At 44.5% G+C, this 23,017-nt stretch overlaps 1 protein-coding gene across 1 annotated transcript in view; it reads right to left on the bottom strand.

Annotated features, from left to right (window-relative positions):
* Positions 1–23,017, bottom strand: part of LOC126295359 (tRNA-dihydrouridine(47) synthase [NAD(P)(+)]-like) — a 174,598-nt gene that overhangs the window by 30,379 nt on the left and 121,202 nt on the right. The window contains exon 9 of the mRNA XM_049987834.1: positions 6,877–7,197. Within this exon, the coding sequence (XP_049843791.1) occupies positions 6,877–7,197 (321 nt within the window). The remainder of the gene's footprint in view (positions 1–6,876; positions 7,198–23,017) is intronic.

The raw sequence follows: 23,017 nt of genomic DNA, 5'->3' as shown, positions 1-23,017 counted from the left end.
CTAATTTAGTTTTAAGTCGTGAATTGCTATCGTATTATAAACAAAACATTGTCAAAGACTCTCATTGTTTGGAAAGATATTAATACACCTAGGAGTTGTCAGTGGCCAGTTCGGATATGCAGTGCGGTTAGCTCTGATAGTCAGTTGTTGAGTCTGTGAAGTCTGTCAGTGCTGTTTGTAAATAAACGTCTGTAATGAAGAATTACTTGTTGTCGTCAATATGAATTCAAGACCTTTTGCACGAAGCAGACACCTCCTAATGCAACGTTTTAATTTGGTTGAGAAAGCTGGGATCGCTATAAGTGCAAACAAATTGAAGTGGAACGTTTTAATTTGGTGTTGAGGAGGTGAAATGTTATAGGCTCTTTACTTGTCTCATTTCAGTTATAAGATTCATTTCTGGCCGACAGCTCAACATGTGAATGCTAATGCACTGTCTCGACTTCCCACGGGTCCCGATCTGGCATTCGATAGGGACGAACATTAGTGTTTCCACCTGGATGTTGCCGAGCAGTGGGTTGTGGACGGGTTTCCCAACACCGGGGAACGGCTGGCTGCAGCTATGAGTTCTGGCCCTACTCTCTCCCGGGTTTTACGCTGTGTTCAGAAGAGTTGGCCAGATTTTCCGTCTGCTAAGAGTTCTGCTCCGTTGCGGAACTACTACGCTATGCGTTACCGCCTCACGGCTAGGGATGTTGTTATCCTCCTTTCCACCGACAATGCTTCACCGCGTGTTGTGATACCTGCGTCTTTGCGTGCCTCGGTCTTGCACTTCCTTCACCAAGGGCACTGGGGTGTCTCTCGCACAAAATCTCTGGCACGCCGTCACGTGTACTGGCCAGGCATCGACTCTGAAATCACACACACGGTCACTGCCTGCGGCCCTTGTGTGTCACAGGCCGCCGCTCCGAAGTCATCTCTGTCACCGTGGCCTTCGCCTGAGAAGCCCTGGGAGCGTATTCATGCTGACTTCGCGGGACCCTTTTTAGGTACTTATTGGCTTCTCATTATAGATGCCTACTCTAATTTTCCTTTCGTGGTCCGTTGCACGTCGCCTACCACTGCGGCAACCGCCACTGCTCTAGCTCGCATTTTCTCTTTGGAAGGCCTTCCCTCTACTCTTGTTACTAATAATGGTCCGCAACTTTTCCTCTTTCGATTCTGCAGATTTTTGTGTCTGTCACGATGTCATGCATGTCACGGCCCCTCCGTTCCATCCACAGTCAAATGATGAGGCTGAACGACTGGTCCGCGCATTTAAGGTTCAGGTGAAGAAACTCCTGACTTCTTCTGTTGCTGATGATACACTTCTCCAATTTCTGGCTTCTAACCGCTTCACCCCCACGGGTGACCACAGCCCGGCCGAGCTCTTACACGGCCAACAGCCCCACACGCTACTCCATCTTCTGCGACCTTCTACCTCACAGCCGCGGGTACCTTCGCTCGGCCGGTTCACCGCCGACAACCTCGTATTGGTACGGGAATACGGCAGACGGCCAAAATGGAGTCCTGGCCGCATCTTACGACACCGTGGCCGACGCCTGTATGAAATCCGGATGGACACGGGTGTTGCCGTGTGTCATTCGGACCAGCTTCGGCCTCGTGTGCCGGCAACTCCTATTCCGGATGCCGCTACGCCACCTTCGGCTCTACCTGACGCTCGGGATACTGGAATCTCTCATTACTCACAATGCAGCACTCTCACCATCATATCGTGCCAGCACGAGAACTGACGCCACCAGGAGACGTGCCCGTGCAGGAACCGGATGATCAGCATCTGTCGGAGCAACTCTACTCGCTTCCTTCTCCTGCAGAAGCCGACACGTCGCCTGTGTCTCCTGTTATAATGACCGAACATGCCGCAACGGGCAGATTGGTGCACGGGGCCCCAGCAGATTCGACCCCCACGTCTCCCCCACATCTCGACCCGTTATCATCGGGGACCCTTTCGTCCGTACGGGAAGCCTCCTCTGTCCTTGAGACTTTACAGCCAGTCAAACGACATCTATGGACGTTAGCAATCTACAGGCCACCTCCATCGAGACCTGTGCAAAAACTTCAAAGGGGGGAAAAGTGTTGCGACTCGCCGATCTTTCAAAGTGCATGCGTGTCCTCTACATGCAGCACTGTCTGCTAGCCGTGCAGCAGCAGCGCCATTTGGCGCCTGCTAGACTCGGACTGAGTTATGATTTGACTGTTAAAGTGTGCACACGTCTTACTCTGTTTACTTGATCTGTGACTTTCATGTATTGTGTTGTTCTTGAAATAGATTTGTTCAACTTGAAGTTATAACAATAACAGTGTATTTAACTGAAACCACACAGTAACTGTTGTAATTTGAAGATTATTTATGAAACAGGGATGCCTTTCAAATTTATGACAGAGGAATATGCCAATGTGGTGTTTATTTATGGCAAATGTGATGGTAATGCTACGGCTGCAGTTAACAAATATTGTGTACGTTATCCAACTTGGAGGAGAGGAGGAAATTAAGAACAACCCCGTGACACTGAAACGGGCAGCAAAATCTGTCCATGTGATGGTAATGCTACGGCTGCAGTTAACAAATATTGCGTACGTTATCCAACTTGGAGGAGAGGAGGAAATTAAGAACAACCCCGTGACACTGAAACGAGCAGCAAAATCTGTCCATACACATGCAACTAAATACATTGAACTCAGTGGAGACATTATTGAACATTTATTGTGAATGTATTTTGAAATTGTATGTACACTGTACAACTTCCTTAACACTGAGCTTCATTTTTTTTCCAGTTTAAAATGAATTTACGTGTGCTATGGTATTAATAAAAGCAGATTATCTGACATATTCATACAATGTCTGTTAACGTTATTACCATCATTTTTCCAAAATTAAATTATCTACAATTTTTGTTGAGAACTTTGTGCGATTGTCTGGAATTTAAAAAACGAATTGGGCCAAGTAGTTAATAAACTAAATGTTTTATGAAATTACGTCTTTGCTTCTCTTGATGTTCTGGAAAACTACTGTAGATACACATCTGGATTAGATTCACTAGCTCAAAAACAACAAAATAAATGGAAATCGCACTTTACTTTAACCTTGTACAGCTTTGCTATGGCTTCATATTAGTGAAGTTGCTAAATTTCAGGGAAAATCTTTTATTAGCCATAACTCCGTAACAAAACATTTGCAGACCTATGTTTATATATGTGGTGGTGGTGGTGGTTGGGGAGGGGGAGGGGAGGGGGGGGGGGAGCGCATGTGGGGGGATAAAGCGCACTGTATGACTCCACTATGTTACTATAAACATGGTAAATCTCAAGAAGGTACACCAAAGTCATTGTGCAAAAAGTTTATTTCACACAACTTCCAAACTTAGCCAACCTGTAACTTTCATCACAACTGTATGTACCTACACAACTGTTATATATCTCCACAAAGTGTAGTTTTCCATCTGCTATCTGGATCATTGGATGTACCGAATTTAAAAGTAATACGAGATGATCAGGTTGAAAATGTTACTTTTCTGCACTGAACTGGCATGGGAATTACTCATGAAGAAGGTGTTGGAAGAAATCTGTCAAGTACAAAGCAAAAATGCACAAGCTGAATCAAAATTCAAACTGACGACCAAGAAATTTGGTGTCTATGAAGTTCGAAACTTAAGACTAACGATACGCACAAGAGTATTCCACTGCCGTAACAACACACAACAAATTTATGCAACCCTACACGTAAATACTCATCATCCGAGTCCAATGATTGCGATAAGAGAAGTAATGCACTAAAGATACCAAATAATGTGGAGTAGTATATACAGTGTGGTCCATTGATAGTGACCAGCCAAATATCTCACAAAATAAGCATCAAACAAAAAAACTACAAAGAAGGAAACTCATCTAGCTTGAAGGGGGAAACCAGTCAGTGCTAGGGTTGGCCTGCTTAGATGGCGCTACCATAGGTCAAATGCGTTTTTTTTAAAAATAGGAACCCCCATTTGTTATCACATATTTGTGTAGTACGTAAAGAAATATGAATGTTTTAGTTGGACCACTTTTTTTTTGCCTTCCGATAGATAGTGCTGTAATAGTAACAAACGTATAAGTATATGGTATCACGTAACATTCCGCCAGTGCGGACGGTATTTGCTTCGTGATACATTACCCGTGTTAAAATGGACTGTTTACCAATTGTGGAAAGCGTCGATATCATGTTGATGTACGGCTATTGTGTCCAAATTGCCCAATGGGCGTGTGCTATGTATGCTGCTCGGTATCCTGGACGACATCATCCAAGTGTCTGGGCCGTTCGCCGGACAGTTACGCTACTTGAGGAAACAGGAAGTGTTCACCCACATGTGAAACATTAACCATGACCTGCAACAAATGATGGTTCCCAAGTAGGTGTTTTAGCTGCTCTCACAGATAATCTGCACATTCAATAGCAGACAAATTGCATGGGAATTGGAAATCTTAAAAACATCGGTGTTGAGAATGCTACAACATTGATTGTACCCGTACTATATTTCTAGGCTCCAAGGAATTGCATGGTGATGACTTTGAACGCCGTGTACAGTTTTGCCACTGGGCACAATAGAAATTACGGGACGACAACAGATTTTTTGCACTCGTTCTATTTAGCGACGAAGTGTCATTCACCAACAGCGGTAACGTAAACTGGCATAATATGCACTATTGGGCAACGGAAAAGTGGAACATCATCGACCTTGGCGGGTTAATGTATGGTGCGGCATTATAGAAGGAAGGATAATTGGCCCCCATTCTGTCGATGGCAATCTGAATGGTGCAATGTATGCTGGATTTCCTACGTAATGTTCTACCGATATTACTACAAGATGTTTCACTGCATGACAGAATGGCGATGTACTTCCAACACGATGGATGTCCTGCACATAGCTCGCATGTGGTTGAAGCGGTATTGAATAGCATATTTCATGACAGGTGGATTGGTCGTCGAAGCACCACACCGTGACCCACATGTACACCGGGTCTGACGTCCCCGGATTTCTTTCTGTGGGGATAGTTGAAGGATATTTGCTATCGTGATCCAGTGACAATGCCTGACAACATGTGTCAGTGCTTTGTCAATGCACATGCGAATATTACAAAAGGCAAACTGCTTGTTGTTGAGAGGAATGTCGTTACATGTATTGACATATGCAATGAGGTTGATGGACATCATTTTGAGCATTTATCGCATTAATGTGGTATTTACAGGTAATCACGCTGTAACAGCATGCATTCTCAGAAACGATAAGTTCACAAAGGTACATGTATCACATTGGAACAACCGAAATAAAATGTTCAAACGTACCTATGTTCTGTATTTTAATTTAAAAAACCTACCTGTTACCAACTGTTTGTCTAAAATTGTGAGCCATATGTTTGTGACTATTACAGCACCATCTATCACAGTGAAAAAAGTGGTCCAACTAAAACATTCATATTTGTTTAATGTAATAAGAAATGGGGGTTTCTATTTAAAAAAAAAACACAGTTGATATCTGTTTGACCTATGGCAGTGCCATCTAGCAGGCCAACCATAGCGCCATCTGGCTTCCCCCTTCAAGCCAAACAAGTTTCGTTCTTCGTAGTTTTTTCATTTCATGCTTATTTCGTGAGATATTTGGCCCGGTCACGATCAATGGACCACCCTGTACATGGTGTCTGTTCATTCAGACATTCCCTGAAAAAACAGATGCCATTTTGATCCTGCAGCCACTGCGAATTAAGACACAGATATTGGCTGTGAGTGGGCACTGATTTACATCAATGGGAAAAGCTGAAAATTTGTGCCAGACTGGGATTCGAAACCGTGTCTGCTCCTCACTAGGCACATGCTCTGACCACTGAGCCATCCAAACACAGTGGACGTTGCAACCGCCGAGACTGCCCCTCAGACCTAAATTCTCAAATTAGTCACACACTACTGATGTATTGCCTCTTGCCCACTGTTCTCAGTAATTGTACATTTTGCCAATTCCTGTAATTAGCAGTGGCTGCTGGATCAAAATGGTGTCTTGTCTTTTGGACACGACTGAAAGAACAGACACCGTACGTATAAACAGTGTCGAGGACAGCTAATGATCTCCTCATTGTGGATGCACACCAGACTAGAACTCTTACGGGAATTGGCAAAGTGCAGTGAGTAATGAGAATAATGGACAAGGGCATTACATCGGTAGTGTGAGGACAATTTGAAAATTTCAATCTGACACGTGGCATGCTAGGGTAGTCTGTGCCGTTGCAATGACCACTGCGTCTAGATGGGTCGGTGGTCTGAGCATCTGCACAGTGAGCGGGATCTACATCTACATCTACACGAATACTCCGCAATTCACATTTAAGTGCTCGGCAGAGGTTTCATCGAACCACAATCATACTATCTCCCTACCGCTCCACTCCCGAACAGCGCGCGGGAAAAACGAACACCTAAACCTTTCTGTTCGAGCTCTGATTTCTCTTATTTTATTTTGATGATCATTCCTACCTATGTAGGTTAGGCTCAACAAAATATTTTCGCATTTGGAAGAGAAAGTTGGTGACTGAAATTTCGTAAATAGATCTCACCGCGACGAAAAATGTCTTCGCTTTAATGACTTCCATCCCAACTCGCGTATCATGTCTGCCACACTCTCTCCCCTATTATGCGATAATACAAAACTAGCTGCCCTTTTTTGCACCCTTGGATGCAGGGGTTCGAGTCCCAGTCCGGCAATGTCCACTTGCAGCCAATGCCTGTAATTGCTTCGTGTCTTAATGTGGAGCAGTTTTCGCGTGTTTGTGGAGAATTTTCTGTGGGCTGGCTTCTGTCTTTTTTTTTTTAACATTTGTGGTGTGGTGTTTACTCTAAGACCACACATCCCTCACCTTATAGTCCGAGCCCCAGTGCTCGAGGCCGTAGTTGACGAACTTCCTGAGGACATCCAGCCTCTCCGAGCTAGAGATGTCCCAGTGGCGCGACTCTTTGATCTCGGTGAAGATCCACGGCTTGTAGAGCGCGCCGCGGCCGATGGCCACGCCGGCGACGTGCGGGTAGTCACTGCGCACCCGCCGGTAGTCCTCCCAGGACAGGACATCGCCGTTGCCGAAGAGTGGGACACCTCGCCGTGCCGCCAGCTCTGCGCACTGCTCGATGTAGGGCCAGTCTGCCAACTTGCTGTACCGTTGCTCGCGGGACCGCCCGTGGAGCTGACAAGAGCCAAAATGAGGGAGGTGTAAATTACTGATACAGAAATTCTAGGAACAACAGCAATAATCAACTAGGAACAACAGCAATAATCAATTGAATGAAAAAATATTTTCTGAGTGATGACAAATTCACAATGTTTTAAAATTACACTAGCGCAACTCAGCGATGCATCGCAATTGCTAAATATGGATGGGAATTGGATATATGTTCTAATCTCCTCCTCTCCCATCTCTCTATCCATCCCCCCACCATCTCCTCCTCTCCCCTCTCTCAGGCCTTGGCCCTATTTATTATTATTGCCAACAAACCTTGACTGGGAACTGAATTCACTTAAGATGAATGGGTAAATTGACTGGGAACATTGGTATATTGGATGTGAGAGACCTATTCTGCTGCCGGATCTGCAAGGACAGTACGAAGGGTGTTCAGTAAGTAATCCAAAACACTTTTTTCCTCAGCCAATTTTGGTTGAAAAATTACAGAATTTGCTGTTGGACGTTGTGGAATATTCCTGCTTCAGCCCCTATAGTTTTGTGAAGTTCTGATAGGTGGCAGCACTATACGTAGCCTCCAAAATGGCAACTTTAATCGAGGTGCATTCCGAGCAGGCAGCTGTCATGAAGTTTCTTCTGGCAGAAAACCAGAGCACTGCAGATTTTCATAGGCATTTGCAGAACATCCACAGACACCTGGAAGTGAATGAAAGCACAGTGAGTCGCTAGGTGAGGCATCTGTCAGCAACTCAACAGATTCATGCAAGCCTGTCCCATCCCCCACATGTTGGCCGGCAGCCACACAGCTGTTGCTCCTGTGACCTTTGAATATTGTTGTTGTTGTTGTTGTTGTTGTTGTTGTCTGCAGTCCAGAGACTGGTTTGATGTAGCTCTCCATGCTACTCTATGCTGTGCAAGCTTCTTCATCTCCCAGTACTTACTGCAACCTACATCCTTCTGAATCTGCTTAGTGTATTCATCTCTTTGTCTCCCTCTAAGATTTTTACCCTCCGCACTGCCCTCCAATGCTAAATTTGTGATCCCTCAATGCCTCAGAACATGTCCTACCAACCGGTCCCTTCTTCTAGTCAAGTTGTGACACAAACTCCTCTTCTCCCCAATTCTATTCAATACCTCCTCGTTAGTTATGTGATCTACTCACCTAATCACCCGATTTAACTCTACTACATTCCATTATCCTCGTTTTGCTTTTGTTGATGTTCATCTTATACCCTCCTTTCAAGACACTGTCCATTCCGTTCAACTGCTCTTCCAAGTCCTTTGCTGTCTCTGACAGAATTACAATGTCGTCAGCGAACCTCAAAGTTTTTATCTCTTCTCCATGGATTTATGGACACTCATTTGACATGACTGACCAATGACAATCAAACAACTCACTGCTCGAATGAATGTCTCTGTTAATAGTACTGACACACTCGTCCACCAGTTAGACTACTCAAACGTGTATGATCGCAGGGACCCGTCACGTAACAGAAGGCCATAAAGAGCACTGAAGGACCTTCTGTGCAGAATTAAGAGGCGGACTGTGACAATTTTTGGTTGAACACTGTCACAGGCAATGATACGTGCATTCATCACATCAAACCGGAAACATAATGGCAATCCACAGAGTGCTCCCTCACCACCTCTCCTCCAAAGGAAAAGTTCATAGCCACACCCTCAGTCGGTAAAGTCACGGCGATGGACTTCTGCGACTCTCAAGGGGTTATTTGGTTTGATGTTCTCGCTCGTGGTGCATCAGTGACATAAAAGTAGATATCTTAGGTGATGTGAAACAACTCAGATGACTTAAGAAAGGCAAGTCTTCTGGTCCAGATGGTATACCAGTCAGGTTCCTTTTAGAGTATGCAGACACAATAGCACCTTTCTTAGCAATCATATACAACAGCTCACTTGACAAAAGGTCTGTTCCTATGGCCTGGAAAGTAGCACAAGTCACACCAATATTCAAGTAATGAAATAGGAGTAACCCACCAAATTACAGACCCATATAACTGAACTCAATTTGCAGTAGGATTTTGGAGTATATACTGTACTCTAACATTACGAATCACGTTGAAGAAAATGACTTATTGATACATAAACAACACGGATTAAGAAAATATCGTTCTTGTGCAATGCAGCTAGCTCTTTATTCCCATGACGTAAAGAGTGCTGTCTACAAGGGATCACAGATCGATTCCATATTCCTAGATTTCCAGAAGGCCTTTGATACCATTCCTCACAAGTGACTATTAATCAAATTGCATGCATATGGAGAATCGTCTCTGTTGTGAGACTAGATTTGTGATTTCACAGTTCGCAGTGATGGTAAATCATCGAGTAGAACAGAAGTGATATCTGGTGTTTCTCAAGGTAGTGTCATAGGCCCTCTGCTGTTCCTGATTTACATAAATGATCTTGGTGACAATCCGAGCAGCCGCCTTATATTGTTTGCAGATGATGCTGTAGTTCACCGTCTAGTAAAATCGTCAGACGATCAATTCCGGTTACAAAATGATCTAGAAAGGAATTCTGTATGGAGCGAAAAGAGGCAATTGGCACCAAACAAAGGAAAGTAGATAAACTGCACAAATCTAAGGGCTGTCAATTCGACTAAATACCTACAAATTACAATTATGAGCAACTGAAATTGGAAACACCACACTGCGCTTTGTTGGCAGAACACTGAGAAGATGCGCCAAACCCACTAAAGAGACAGCTTACATTACACTTGTCCGTCCTCTGCTGGAATATTGTTGCACGGTGTGGGATCCTTTCCAGGTAGGATTGACGGACGATATCGAAAAAGTGCTAAGAAGGGCAGCTCATTTCGTGTTATCGCGCAATAGGGGTGAGAGTGTCACTGATAGGATACGCGAGTTGGGGTGGCGGCAGTCATTGAAACAAAGGCGGTTTTCTTTGCGGCGAGATCTGTTTACGAAATTTCAATCACCAACTTTCTCTTCTGAATGTGAAAATATTTTGTTCACACCCACCTATGTAGGGAGAAATGATTATCAGAATAAAATAACAGAAATCAGAGCTTGAATGGAAATATTTAGGTGTTCCTTTTCCCGCGCGCCATTCGAGAGTGGAACGGTAGAGTAGTAGTATGAAAATGGTTTGATGAACCCTCTGCCAGGCACTTAAGTGTGAATTGCAGAGTAACCATGTAGATGTAGATGTGAATGATCTACTCTGTAGTATATAGTGCTACCCTCAGGAAATTGAAGAAATGGCTTCAGTGTGTTAGTTGCCAGAAAAATGCAAATGAACTTCTCCTTCTCTATGACAATCCAAGGCCTCATACACGTCTGCGCACACAAGAGGAGCTCACAAAATGTCATTCCACTGGTCTTCCTCCTCCACTCTACAGCCCGGATCTCCCAACTTCCATTTGTTTGGCCCAATGATGGATGCACTCTGCAGGAAGCAGTAAATGGATGATGGAGAGGTCACCGATGCAACAACATGTTGGCTCCAATGTCAACCAGTAGAGTAGTACTGTGTACACTTAAGACTGTCACACTGAACTGCAATTATGTTGAAAAATATGGTTTTGAGTTGAAAGAATGGGGAATAATTTGGTGTACTGAAATCCTGACTAAAATCAACCTACCTTTTAGGAGAAAAAGTGTTTGATTACTTGTTGAAGATTCCTTGTACTTGCAATGACATTATTTTCCACAGCTTTAATCTGCAAATTAGTAGGACTATAAAGTTTCAAATGATTCGGATTCTGTAGTCATATTCTGATCAGAAGTTGATTAAAAAAAAAAAAAACACTCTTCCCTGTTTTCAGTTAAGACCAGCTGTGCGGCAGGCAGGCAGGCAGGCAGGCAGGCAGGCAGGCAGGCAGGCAGGCAGGCAGGCAGGCAGGCAGGCAGGCAGGCAGGCAGGCAGGCAGGCAGGCAGGCAGGCAGGCAGGCAGGCAGGCAGGCAGGCAGGCAGGCAGGCAGGCAGGCAGGCAGGCAGGCAGGCAGGCAGGCAGGCAGGCAGGCAGGCAGGCAGGCAGGCAGGCAGGCAGGCAGGCAGGCAGGCAGGCAGGCAGGCAGGCAGGCAGGCAGGCAGGCAGGCAGGCAGGCAGGCAGGCAGGCAGGCAGGCAGGCAGGCAGGCAGGCAGGCAGGCAGGCAGGCAGGCAGGCAGGCAGGCAGGCAGGCAGGCAGGCAGGCAGGCAGGCAGGCAGGCAGGCAGGCAGGGAGGGAGGGAGGGAGGGAGGGAGGGAGGGAGGGAGGGAGGGAGGGAGGGAGGGAGGGAGGGAGGGAGGGAGGGAGGGAGGGAGGGAGGGAGGGAGGGAGGGAGGGAGGGAGGGAGGGAGGGAGGGAGGGAGGGAGGGAGGGAGGGAGGGAGGGAGGGAGGGAGGGAGGGAGGGAGGGAGGGAGGGAGGGAGGGAGGGAGGGAGGGAGGGAGGGAGGGAGGGAGGGAGGGAGGGAGGGAGGGAGGGAGGGAGGGAGGGAGGGAGGGAGGGAGGGAGGGAGGGAGGGAGGGAGGGAGGGAGGGAGGGAGGGAGGGAGGGAGGGAGGGAGGGAGGGAGGGAGGGAGGGAGGGAGGGAGGGAGGGAGGGAGGGAGGGAGGGAGTGGAGGGGAGGGAGGTGAAGGAGTGGAGGGGAGGGAGGTGAAGGAGGGAGGGAGGGAGGGGAAGGAGGGAGGGAGGGAGGGGAAGGAGGGAGGGAGGGTGTGCAAGCATCAAACATAGATGAAAGGTGTAATACTTATTCTGGGATGATGAAGCTTCAACAGGGCAGAATAATGAGGAAAACTGCATCAAATCATTCTTTGGAATGAATACAACAACAAGAACAACACCAACAACTTCAAATGGTCAGTCTCTTCCTGAAGGGGCTCAAATGTTTTGCATCGCCCCAGTTGCCAGAACTCCTCAAGATATGACGTTGACTGTGGATATTGTATCACAGACACCGTCCCTTTGACTGTTCGGAGATGTCACTAAACTTGCCCAAAGATGTAAACAACCATGCACGAGCTGCACCTTTTAGATGGAGGGGGTCTGGCAGCCGATCAGTTCCAGTCATTCCACCAGGAAGGAGGTGCACAACTCGTGTCGTCTGAAGTTCAACCGTGCCTAGACGGTCAATACGGCAGTTCGATCACGTCCGCATTGTTACTCTGTGCCACAAAGGGCTCTCAACAAGGGAAGTATACAGGCGTCTCTGAGTGGACCAAAGCAATGTTGTTTGGACATGGAGGAGATACTCAGAGACAGGAACTGTCGATGATGTGCCTCGCTCAAGCCAACCGAGGGCTACTACTGCAGTGGATTATCACTACCTACAGATTATGGCTCAGAGGAACCCTGACAGCAACACTACCATGTTGAATAATGCTTCTCGTGCAGTCACAGGATGTCATGTTATGTCTCAAACTGTATACAATAGGCTGCATGATGCGCAACTTCAATCCCAATGTCCATGCCAAAGTCGACCTTTGCAACCATGACACCGTGCAGCGTGGTACATATTGGCCCAACAACATGCCGAATGGACTGCTTACGACTGGCACCATGTTCTCTTCACCGATGAGTGTTGCATGTGCCCCTAACCAGACAATTGTCGAAGACGTGTTTGGAGGCAACCCAGTCAGGCTGAACGCCCTACACACACTGTCCGGCGAGTACAACAACGTGGAGGTTCCCTACTGTTTTGGGGCATCATTATGCGAGGCCAACGTCCACCGCTGGTGGTCACGGGAGGCGCCATAACGGCTGTACGATACATCAATGCCATCTTCCGACCGATAGTGCAACCATATCGGCAGCATATTGGTGCGGCATTTGTCTTCGTGGACGACAATTCATGCCCCCATTGAGCACTTCCGGGTAATGACATCGCTCGACTAGAGTGGCCAGCATGTCAAACCTGCCTGAGATAGATTGAAACGGGCTGTTTATGGACGATGTGACCCCACCAACTACTCTGAGGGATCTACAGCAAACTGCCATTGGGGAGTGGGACAATCTGGACCGCCAGTGCCTTGATGAACTTTTGGACTGTATGCCATGAAGAATACAGGCATGCATCAATGCAAGAGGGCGTGCTACTGGTTATAAGAAGTACTGGTGTGTACAGCAATCTGGACCACCATCTCTGAAGGGCTTACTGTACGATGGTACAACATGCAATCTGTGGTTTTCATGAGCAATAAAAAGTGCAGAAATGATGTTTATGTTCATCTCTATTCCAATTTTCCAATTTTCTGTACAGGTTCTGGAACTCTCGGAACTGAGGTGATGCAACACTCTTTTTGATGTGTGTTTTATTGATGTTAATGACCATGCTATGATATGTTCAGAAAGTAGAATTTCTGATCTAGGCAACATTTGAGCAATGAAAGTTTTCACTAGCAACAAATGAGAATTTGTACCAAGGATGGGGTTCGAATCCAGGTCTCCCGCTTACTGGGCAGATGCGTTAGCCATCTACACCACATCTGTACAGTGGTTGGGCACAGCTGTGCAGGCTACCCAAGCACGCTTACCCCTTCAATCGAAACTCCCATTTGCCACACAATACCAAAGTAGTGTCCCCTAGCCCTTTTTTTTTTGGGTTTTTGCTTGTCACCTCATGCAAAGTCCCACACAAGGTCGAGTGAAAAGTGCTCTGCACTCAATGATCACGTAAGCCTTCACAGCATGTACATGAGTGGTGTCTGTTCTTTCGGACGTCTCCAAAAGAACAGACGCCACTCGTATAGATGTCCCACTCTATAACAATGGAAGACAAGAAATCCGTGTCTATACAGAAGATGTTAATACACACAGAAAACCTCTACGCTTGTTATGAAAGAAACCAGTTCAATCTGAACCTGCTTAATCCACAACGCTGGTTAGACGCAGCTCTCCATAGTAGTCTGTCCTGTGAAAGCCTCTACTGAACAACTACTGCAATTTACATCATTCTGAATCTGCTTACTGTACTCATCTCTTGGTCTCCTTCAATTTCTACTGCCCACACTTCCCTCCAATACTAAATTAGTGACCCCTTGATGTCTCAGAATGAGTCCAATCAACCAATCCCTTCTTTTGGTCCGGTTGTGCCACAAATTTCTTGTCTCCCCAATTCTGTTCAGTACCACCTCATTAATTACACAATCTACCCATCTAATCTTCAACTTTCTTCTGTAGCACCACATTTCGAAAGCTTATATTCTCTTTCTGTCTAAACTGTTTCTCGACAATGCCAGTGGTAACACAGACCATCAAAGTTAAGCACTGCTGGGCTCGGCTAACATTCAGACGGGTCACTATCTGGGTCTGCCAAGTGCTGTCGGCAAGAGGGGCACACTCAGCCATCATGAAGCCAATTGAGGAGTTACTCGATTGAGAAATAGCAGTACCGGTCTTGAAAACAGACAATGGCCATGCTGACCACATGCCCCTCTGTATCCAGATCCAGGGACGCCTTAGGGCCGAGAACAAAACGGCGGCCAACAACGTTTCACCAGTCAACGCCGGTCGACTGCTGTTTGTGTATGAGAAATCGGTTGGAAACTTTCCTCATGTCAGCACATTGTAGGTGTCGCCACTGGCGCCAACATTCTGTTAATGCTCTGACAATCTAATCATTTGCATATCACAGCATCTTTTCCCGTCGGTTAAATTTCGCGTCTGTATCACGTCATCTTCATGGTGTAGCAATTTTAACGGCCAGTAGTGTAATTTTGAAGGTAAGTGTAGATTTCAGCAGTTAAAGCAGACACAAATCTGCATGGCCAAAAGATACAAGCAACAAGCAGTCTGGTTGGGTTATTTTGGGGAAGGAGACCCGACAGCGAGGTCATCGGTCTCATTGGATTAGGGAAGGACGGGGAAGGAAGTCGGCCATGCCCTTTGAAAGGAACCATACCGGCATTTGCCTGGAACGATTTGGGGGAATCACGGTAAACCTAAATCAGGATGGCCGGACGCGAGATTGAACCGGCGTCCTCCCGAATGTGAGTACAGTGTCTAACGAATGCGCTACCTCGCTTGGTCAAGTAGTCTGGTGCTGACATCTAGTGGTTGCAAAGAAAACTGCACATACAATCTCATATTTTCTTTATAAGTCAACTGGTGTAAGTGCACTTGTATCTCTTGGCTGCCATGTGACAGCAAACAGTTCTTCGTTTTCGTGGCTGAGTCTCTAACAGAATCTACTTAATTTCAAAATATAATGGTTCTTCATGATTTATTGATTTTATATTATCTCCTACACAATTCGATACCTTTATAGATGATTTTAACTCATAAAAAACATGTGCACATCTGTGGAAAACGTCTGAACTCTATAAACAGTTTTGTGCAGAAAATAATTTACCTCCTGTTAAAGATAGCTGAAAGAGATTTTTGGCCTTCAATTTCAGCTTCCATACACTACATCTACATCTACATGGATACTCTGCAAATCACATTTAAGTGCCTGGCGGAGGGTTCATCGAACCACCTTCATAATTCTCCATTATTCCAATCTCATATAACGCACGGAAAGAATGAACACCTATATCTTTCGGTAAGAGCTCTGATTTCCCTTGTTTTATCGGGGTGATCGTTTCTCCCTATGTAGGTTGGCATCAACAAAATATTATTGCACTCAGAGGAGAAAGTTGGTGATCGGAACTTCGTGAAAAGATTCGTCACAACGAAAAACGCCTTTCTTTTAATGATTTCCAGCCCAAATCCTGCATCAATTCCATGACACACTCTCCCATATTTCACGATAATACAAAATGTGCTGCCTTTCTTTGAACTTTTTCGATGTACGAGGGGGGACCCAAAAGAAGCCGGAATCGTAAGGCTGCACATCGTGTACTTGTAATAGCAGGTTGCGCCGCCAGAGGGTTGTAGTAGGAGCTCTGCCGAGTCATTCTGCCACGCGGTGTCACCCAACAGTGAGAAGTATGGTTTCTTTGGCAGTTCTTTGAGTGTGCATACAGTGCAGACGTGACACTAGGAAATGGCTAGTTCTTACGAACAACGTGCAGCAGTGAAGTTTTGTTTCTTGCTCGGCAAGAACGCAGCAGAAACTGTCGTGATGATTTAGACGGCCTACAAAGACCATGCTCATAGTGAAACGCAAGTGACCAATGGTTTTCTCGGTTTAAAAAGGGAGAAATGGTGGTCGAAGATCAGCCCCGTTCCGGTCGACGTTCAACTGCTCGAAGCGAAGACAACGTCAACAAAATATGTGATCTCATCTGTGAAGATCGACGCAGGACAATCGACAGACTCGAGAAAATGTCCGGGTTGTCCTGGAGCTCAATTCAGTGCATCTTGACCGTCGATTTGGAGATGCGAAGAGTGGCAGCAAAATTCGTGCTGAAGGTTCTTAATGGAGATCAAAGGGATCATCGCATTCAAGCCTGTCTCGAAATGAAGGACAAGTTCAAAGATGATCCACATTTTTTCGACAAAATTTTTTACAGGTGATGAGTCACGGTGCTAAGGGTACGATCCAGAAATAATCCAACAGTCATCACAATGGTAGTCACCTGGCTCACATCGACCAAAAAAAGCTCGACGAGTGAAATCGAATGTGAAAATGATGATCTGTTGTTTGACATCAAAGGGATCATACACTGTGAATTTGTCCCTGAAAACCAGACAGTAAACCAACAATTCTATTTGGAGGTTATGAAATGGCTTCGCAGACGTTTGTCATGAAAACGTCCGGCTTTGTGGGATTCTGGCATGCGGCTCCTGCATCACGAAAACGCTCCCGCGTCACATGGCTCTCAGCGTTTGCCAGGTTTTGGCATCAACTAAGACGACTACCTTGACCCACGTACCCTATTTGCGAGATTTAGCACCCTCAGACTACTTCCTACTCCCGAGGTTGAAAAGAGACTTGAGAGGGAAGCATTTTGCAGATGTGGAAGACGTAAAATGCAATGTCACAAAAGTGCTAGCAGGTATCAAAGAGGACAAATTTAAAAGGTGCTTCGAACACTGGAATGAACGTTTGGACAAGTGTATTAATGCTAATGGAGAATACTTCGAAGGAGATTAAGGTTGTATTTGAAAACAATAAAGTATATGCTTTTTAGAAAGAAATTCCGGTTATTTTTGGGTACCCCTTGTACTCCGTCAGTCCTATCTGGTAATTATCCCACACTGCGCAGCAGTATTCTAAAAGAGGACGGACAAGCATAGTGTAGGCAGTCTCCTTAGTAGGTCTGTTGCATTTTCTAAGCGTCCTGCCAATAAAACACAGTCTCTAGTTAGCCTTCCCCACAACATTTTCTGTGTGTTCTTTTCAATTTATTGTAATTCCTAGGCATTTAGTTGAATTTACAGCTTTTAGATTAGACTGATTTATTGTGTAACCGAAGTTTAACGAGTACCTTTTGGTACTCATGTGGATGGCCTCACACTTTTTGTTATTTAGGGTCAACTGCCACTTTTTGCACCATTCAGATATTTTTTTCTGTTTGTTTTGATCTTCTGATGATTTTATTAGTTTATAAACAACAGCGTCATCTGCAAACAACTTAAGACGGCTGCTCAGATTGTCTCCCAAATCGTTTATATAGATAAGGAACAGCAAAGGGCCTATAATACTACCTTGGGGAACCCCAGAAATCACTTCTGTTTTACTCGATGACTTTCCGTCAGTTACTACGAACTGTGACCTCTCTGACGAGAAATCACAAATCCAGTCACATAACTGAGACGAAATTCCATAAGCACGAAATTTCACCACGAGCCACTTGTGTGGTACAGTGTCAAAAGCATTGTACTGATACACATATGGCGTGTCACAGGTTGCAGAATTTGATAGTTCATGGAGATCCAAGTAGTTCAGACGATGATTGTTCCAAAATAATTACATTTACAAAATGCAAAGACAGCTTAAGAAGCAAAATACAGGGCAAAAAAATATTCAAAACATCACAAAGTGCAATATGTCTTGATCTACAGAAGACACCCCCCCCCCCCCCACCCCCACCCCCCCTTGCACCAGTGTTCTTGCATCAAGACAGCTGTGGATGTACAGTTATTGTACATGTTCAGCCTCTGGAGTTGCAATGACATCAAGCTGCTTGTCGATGCCAAGAAATTTCTTACTGTCTCTTATCCAATATAAGTAGATTGCTCACTTCAGTTAAATACATCACAGCTTTTAGTGACAACACTGTTGGTCAACATAAAAGTAAATACATTGTGAGGTTCTGGCATTACATTACCCAGACAACACACACTGAAACTGTAGATCACAAATTCATGATTTCCAGTCATTCTTATGGAATGTGGCCTAGTTTTGCATTTATTAAGAAGGTTGTCAGGGGGGAAAAATCCTTGGATTTTGGTACCTGATTAAGTGAGCATTGCTTATTTTCAAGGACAGCAGGAAACTTAAGGTAGTCCAGATAACTGATAATGATTTCATCACACTAAATGGACTCAACGATTCTCAAGGACTCAGTGAAAATCTTCAGAAAAATGCAGTACTTGCATATTCAAATGAAGTAACCCTTTTGAATTGAATTGAATTTTATTGGATCCTGTAAGATTACATTGTGTACAGTAAATGTACGTGTAATATAGGACATGTCAAAGTGTTAACATTCCTTATCACTTATTTTTCTACACCTTTGGCTTACATTTTAACATTACTGATAATGAGTAACAATATATACAAATTTAATGGCATAAGTATTCTGCAACACTGTAAAACTCTTTTTCAATGAGATAGTCTGTAAGTTTCTTTGGAAAGTCATTGTGAAGTACACTACCTTTCAGGGTTTTGGGCAGACTTCTTAGTAGTCTGATATCAAAGTACTGGGGTCCTTTTTCTAGCATTGCCAGTCGGTGGGGTATGCTCTGTACTTCATTCTTCTTTCTTGTATTGTGGGTGTGTACACTAGCATTTGTAATCCAGTCCTCACTACCTTTTGTGATGCACATTATTGTTTTGTATATATACAACGATGAAAAAGTTAAGATACTTAAATTCTTGAAACAGTTTTTGCATGTTTCAGAGGTCTTTCTTCTTAAAATGGTCATAATTGCTTTTTTTTTTGTAATGTGAACACTCGTTTTGTCTCTTGTTTGTTTGAGTTTCCCCCCACAGTCACTCCATACTGTAAGTATGGTTCGAAAAGTCCATGATACACTGTACACAGAAGGTTCTTGTCTGAATACTGTGATAGCTGCATCATTAAGAATATGACAGAGCTCAGTTTCTTACAGACATTATTAATATGTTTCTTCCATTTCAGTTCATTATCCACAAGAATACCTAAGAATCTAGCAGATTCTACTTCTTCCAGTCTTGTTCCATCGACCTCTAAATCCATGACTACAGCCTTTTCCTTGTTTTTAAACACTGCATACATAGTCTTTTTTAGATTTATAACCAGTTCATTTTCCAACAACCATTGAGCTGTGACATTTGCAGATATGTATGCTCTTCTCTCAAGCTGTTCCATATTTTGGTCACTATTGTCATGTCATCAGCATACAATATTTTCTTTTCTTCCTCCTCAACATCTATATCATTAACAAATACATTAAATAACGATGGCCCCATTACCAAACCCTGCGGCATTCCATATTTGATGGATTTGGTTTCTGATTGGTACGAGTTTCCTAATGATACATACTGCTTGCAGTTGCACAAGTATGATTTTATCCATTCACCTGGTTGCCCCCGAATGCCATAGTTGCTTAATTTTTGTATCTGAATTTCATGGTCAATGGTGTCAAATGCCTTTGAAAGATCCAGAAACATTGAGACAACCTTCATTTTGTTTTACAAATATCTTTCAATGAAGAGCTGGAAGATTTTCAAAATGTTAACAACAAGAAAGCACATCACTGTGGCAGAAATATCAGTGTCTTCCCTGCTCTGGAAATGAAAAATGAGAAACCTAGGTTAAAAAAACCAAAGTACGGAGACCTATAGACTCTACTTCCTTCGTGCCACATGTACATGATGAATTTTACTAAAAACTTCCACAACGTGAAGCTGTAAGAACAGGTAAGGTGGCTTACCGAATCAAAATCATTGAGAAGTTGATTGTTACTTAGAAAATGAACCTGACAGGCTGTTAGACTCTGAGTAGACTCGTGGTCATGTTCAGCTTAAGTAACAAGTTGTTGTCTGTCACTAAAGCGTTCCTATTAATGTTACTGTGATCAATGATTCTTAATTAGTAATAAAAAATTACTAACTGATGAAATCCAGGATTTTCCCCTAGATATTTAAGTCTCATCCTCATCTCCTATCATTATTATAGATAAAGATGAGAAAATTAAATTATAAGATATAGAAGATTCTCTGTATAAAGCATCATCTGTGTACATTTGCACGGTGCTTCTGATGTTTACAACTACGTCTTTTATATACGTTGTCGGAGTAATGGCCTATAAACTTTCTTGAGGCACATTCCAAGTTACTTTTACATCAGAAAACTTCTCTCTGTTAAGAATGACATGGTGTCATCTACCTGGATCGTTTAACACTTTAATGTGCCACTTCTGGGATCTGGGGAAGTGAGCCTGCACCGGAGTAAATACGTCTCACGAATTAATGACGAGGTCTGGCGAGCCAGCCGACACGGATGTGGTTCCTATGTGGTTTCCCCACATCCAGCTAGGTAAATACTGGGATAGTACAAATATCCTGCCTCAGGTACAAGCTCCATGAACATTTAGAAAAATGTTATCACACACTTGAATATGTGGTTTATACCAGATGCAGACAGGTGTGGCCCATAGATTCAGTCCGAGGCAGACTGGGGAAAGAGAATCCAGCAACTCACTATCAGTAACACAGCCACAATCCACCATGCTGACGCCATAGAGCAATGGGAAAACAGCAGGAAGAAGATATAAAAGGAAGAAGGGCATGCTGCGTAGTATTAGGCAGAAACTCTTCAACCGAGTAAGGAATCTTGTCCATATACTCCTGTACAGTTGTACTTCACATATTATGAGGGTAATCCCAAAAGTAAGGTCTCCGATTTTTTTATAAGTACAGAACTCTGTTTGTGGGGCAGTTGGTCACATTGTTATCATGAGTGCCTCACGTGCTGTGTGTAAACATGTACATGCTGCGCTGAGTCCCTCAGTCTTGGCTTGGCAGCCGTTGAGAATGGAACTCGCATTGGATGTTACGGCCAAGTGTGAATTGCGTGCAGTTATTAAGTATTTGAATGCAAAGGGCACTGCGCCAATTGGAATCCATTGCCAACTGACGGAAGTCTATGGTGAGTCGTGCACGGATGTCAAAAATGTTTTTAAGTGGTGTAGAGAGTTTGCAGCTGGTCCGATCAAAATTCATGATGAACGAAGGAGCAGAAGACCGTCAATTTCTGAGGAGACAGTGTTGAAGGTTGAGCAAAGTGTGCGTGAAGATCAGTGGATCACCCTGGATGATGTCTGCACGTCGGTTCCTGAGGCTTCCCGAAGCACCACACACAGAATTTTATCAGAAACATTGAACTACCGGAAGGTGTGCGCAAGATGGGTGCCATGCATGCTGACTGAGGACTGCATGGGGCAACGAGCTCATGCTTCCCGAGCATTTCTTCACCGCCTTGCAGCCGAACAGGACAACTTTCTGGACTCAATTGTCACGGGTGACGAAACCTGGGCATAACACTTTACACTTGAGACCGAGCAACAACCATGTCAGCAGTGGCATCCTTCTTCGCAAAAGCCGCAGAAATTCAAACAAACACAGTCTGCCGGTAAAGTCATGACAACCGTTTTTTGGGATTGGAAAGGGGTATTGTTGGTCGACTTTATGCCCACTGGGACCACAATTAATGCTGACAGGTACTGTGAGACTCTGAAAAATCTCAAATGGGCAATTCAGAACTGGTGAATAGGAATGTTGATCAAGGGCGTACAGCTTATCCATGACAACGCTCACCAACACATCGCTCGGCAAACCATTGCTCTCCTGCAACAGTTTCAGTGGAACATAAACACCCACCCACCGACCCACCCACCCTATAGTCCTGACTTGGCACCCAGTGACTGTCACCTGTTCCCTAGGTTAAAAGAGTATTTCGGCGGAAAGCGATTCTGCTCCAACGACGAGGTGAAAGAAGCGGTTCGTAACTTTCTGAACAGCACGGCAACAAGCTGGTATGACGTGGGCATGCAAAAACCGCCACAGCATCTACAAAAATGCATCGACAGAAATGGTGATTATGTCGAAAAATGGCTAAATGTTCCAGCTGAAAACTGATGTAAACCATTGTAGAAATAAGCAGGTCTCTGAACTTATTAAAAAAATTAGGAGACCTTACTTTTGGGATTACCCTCGTATCTGACAGTTCACAACTACACAGTCCAATCAGATTTATGTCACCACCATCTATGCTTGATGTCAACGTGCAATAATCACTCACAGACGACAGGTGACAGCACTAACAGTGGAAGGTATATACAGGGTGTTACAGAAAGGTACGGCCAAACTTTCAGGAAACATTCCTCACACACAAAGAAAGAAAATACGTTATGTGGACATGTGTCCGGAAACCCTTACTTTCCATGTTAAAGCTCATTTTATTACTTCTCTTCAAATCACATTAATCGTGGAATGGAAACATACAGTAACAGAATGTACCAGCATGACTTCAAACACTTTGTTACAGGAAATGTTCAAAATGTCCTCTGTTAGCGAGGATACGTGCATCCACCCTCTGTCGCACGGAATCCCTGATGCGCTGATGCAGCCCAGGAGAATGGCGTATTGTATCACAGACGTCCACAATATGAGCACGAAGAGTCTCTACATTTGGTACTGGGGTTGCGTAGACGAGAGCTTTCAAATGCCCCCATAAATGAAACTCGAGAGGGTTGAGGTCAGGAGA

The sequence above is a fragment of the Schistocerca gregaria genome, chromosome 11, assembly GCF_023897955.1.
Source record: "Schistocerca gregaria isolate iqSchGreg1 chromosome 11, iqSchGreg1.2, whole genome shotgun sequence".
Taxonomy (NCBI): Eukaryota; Metazoa; Arthropoda; class Insecta; order Orthoptera; family Acrididae; genus Schistocerca; species Schistocerca gregaria.
Note: the sequence above shows the minus strand (reverse complement) of the source record. Positions and strands in the feature narration are given on the sequence as shown.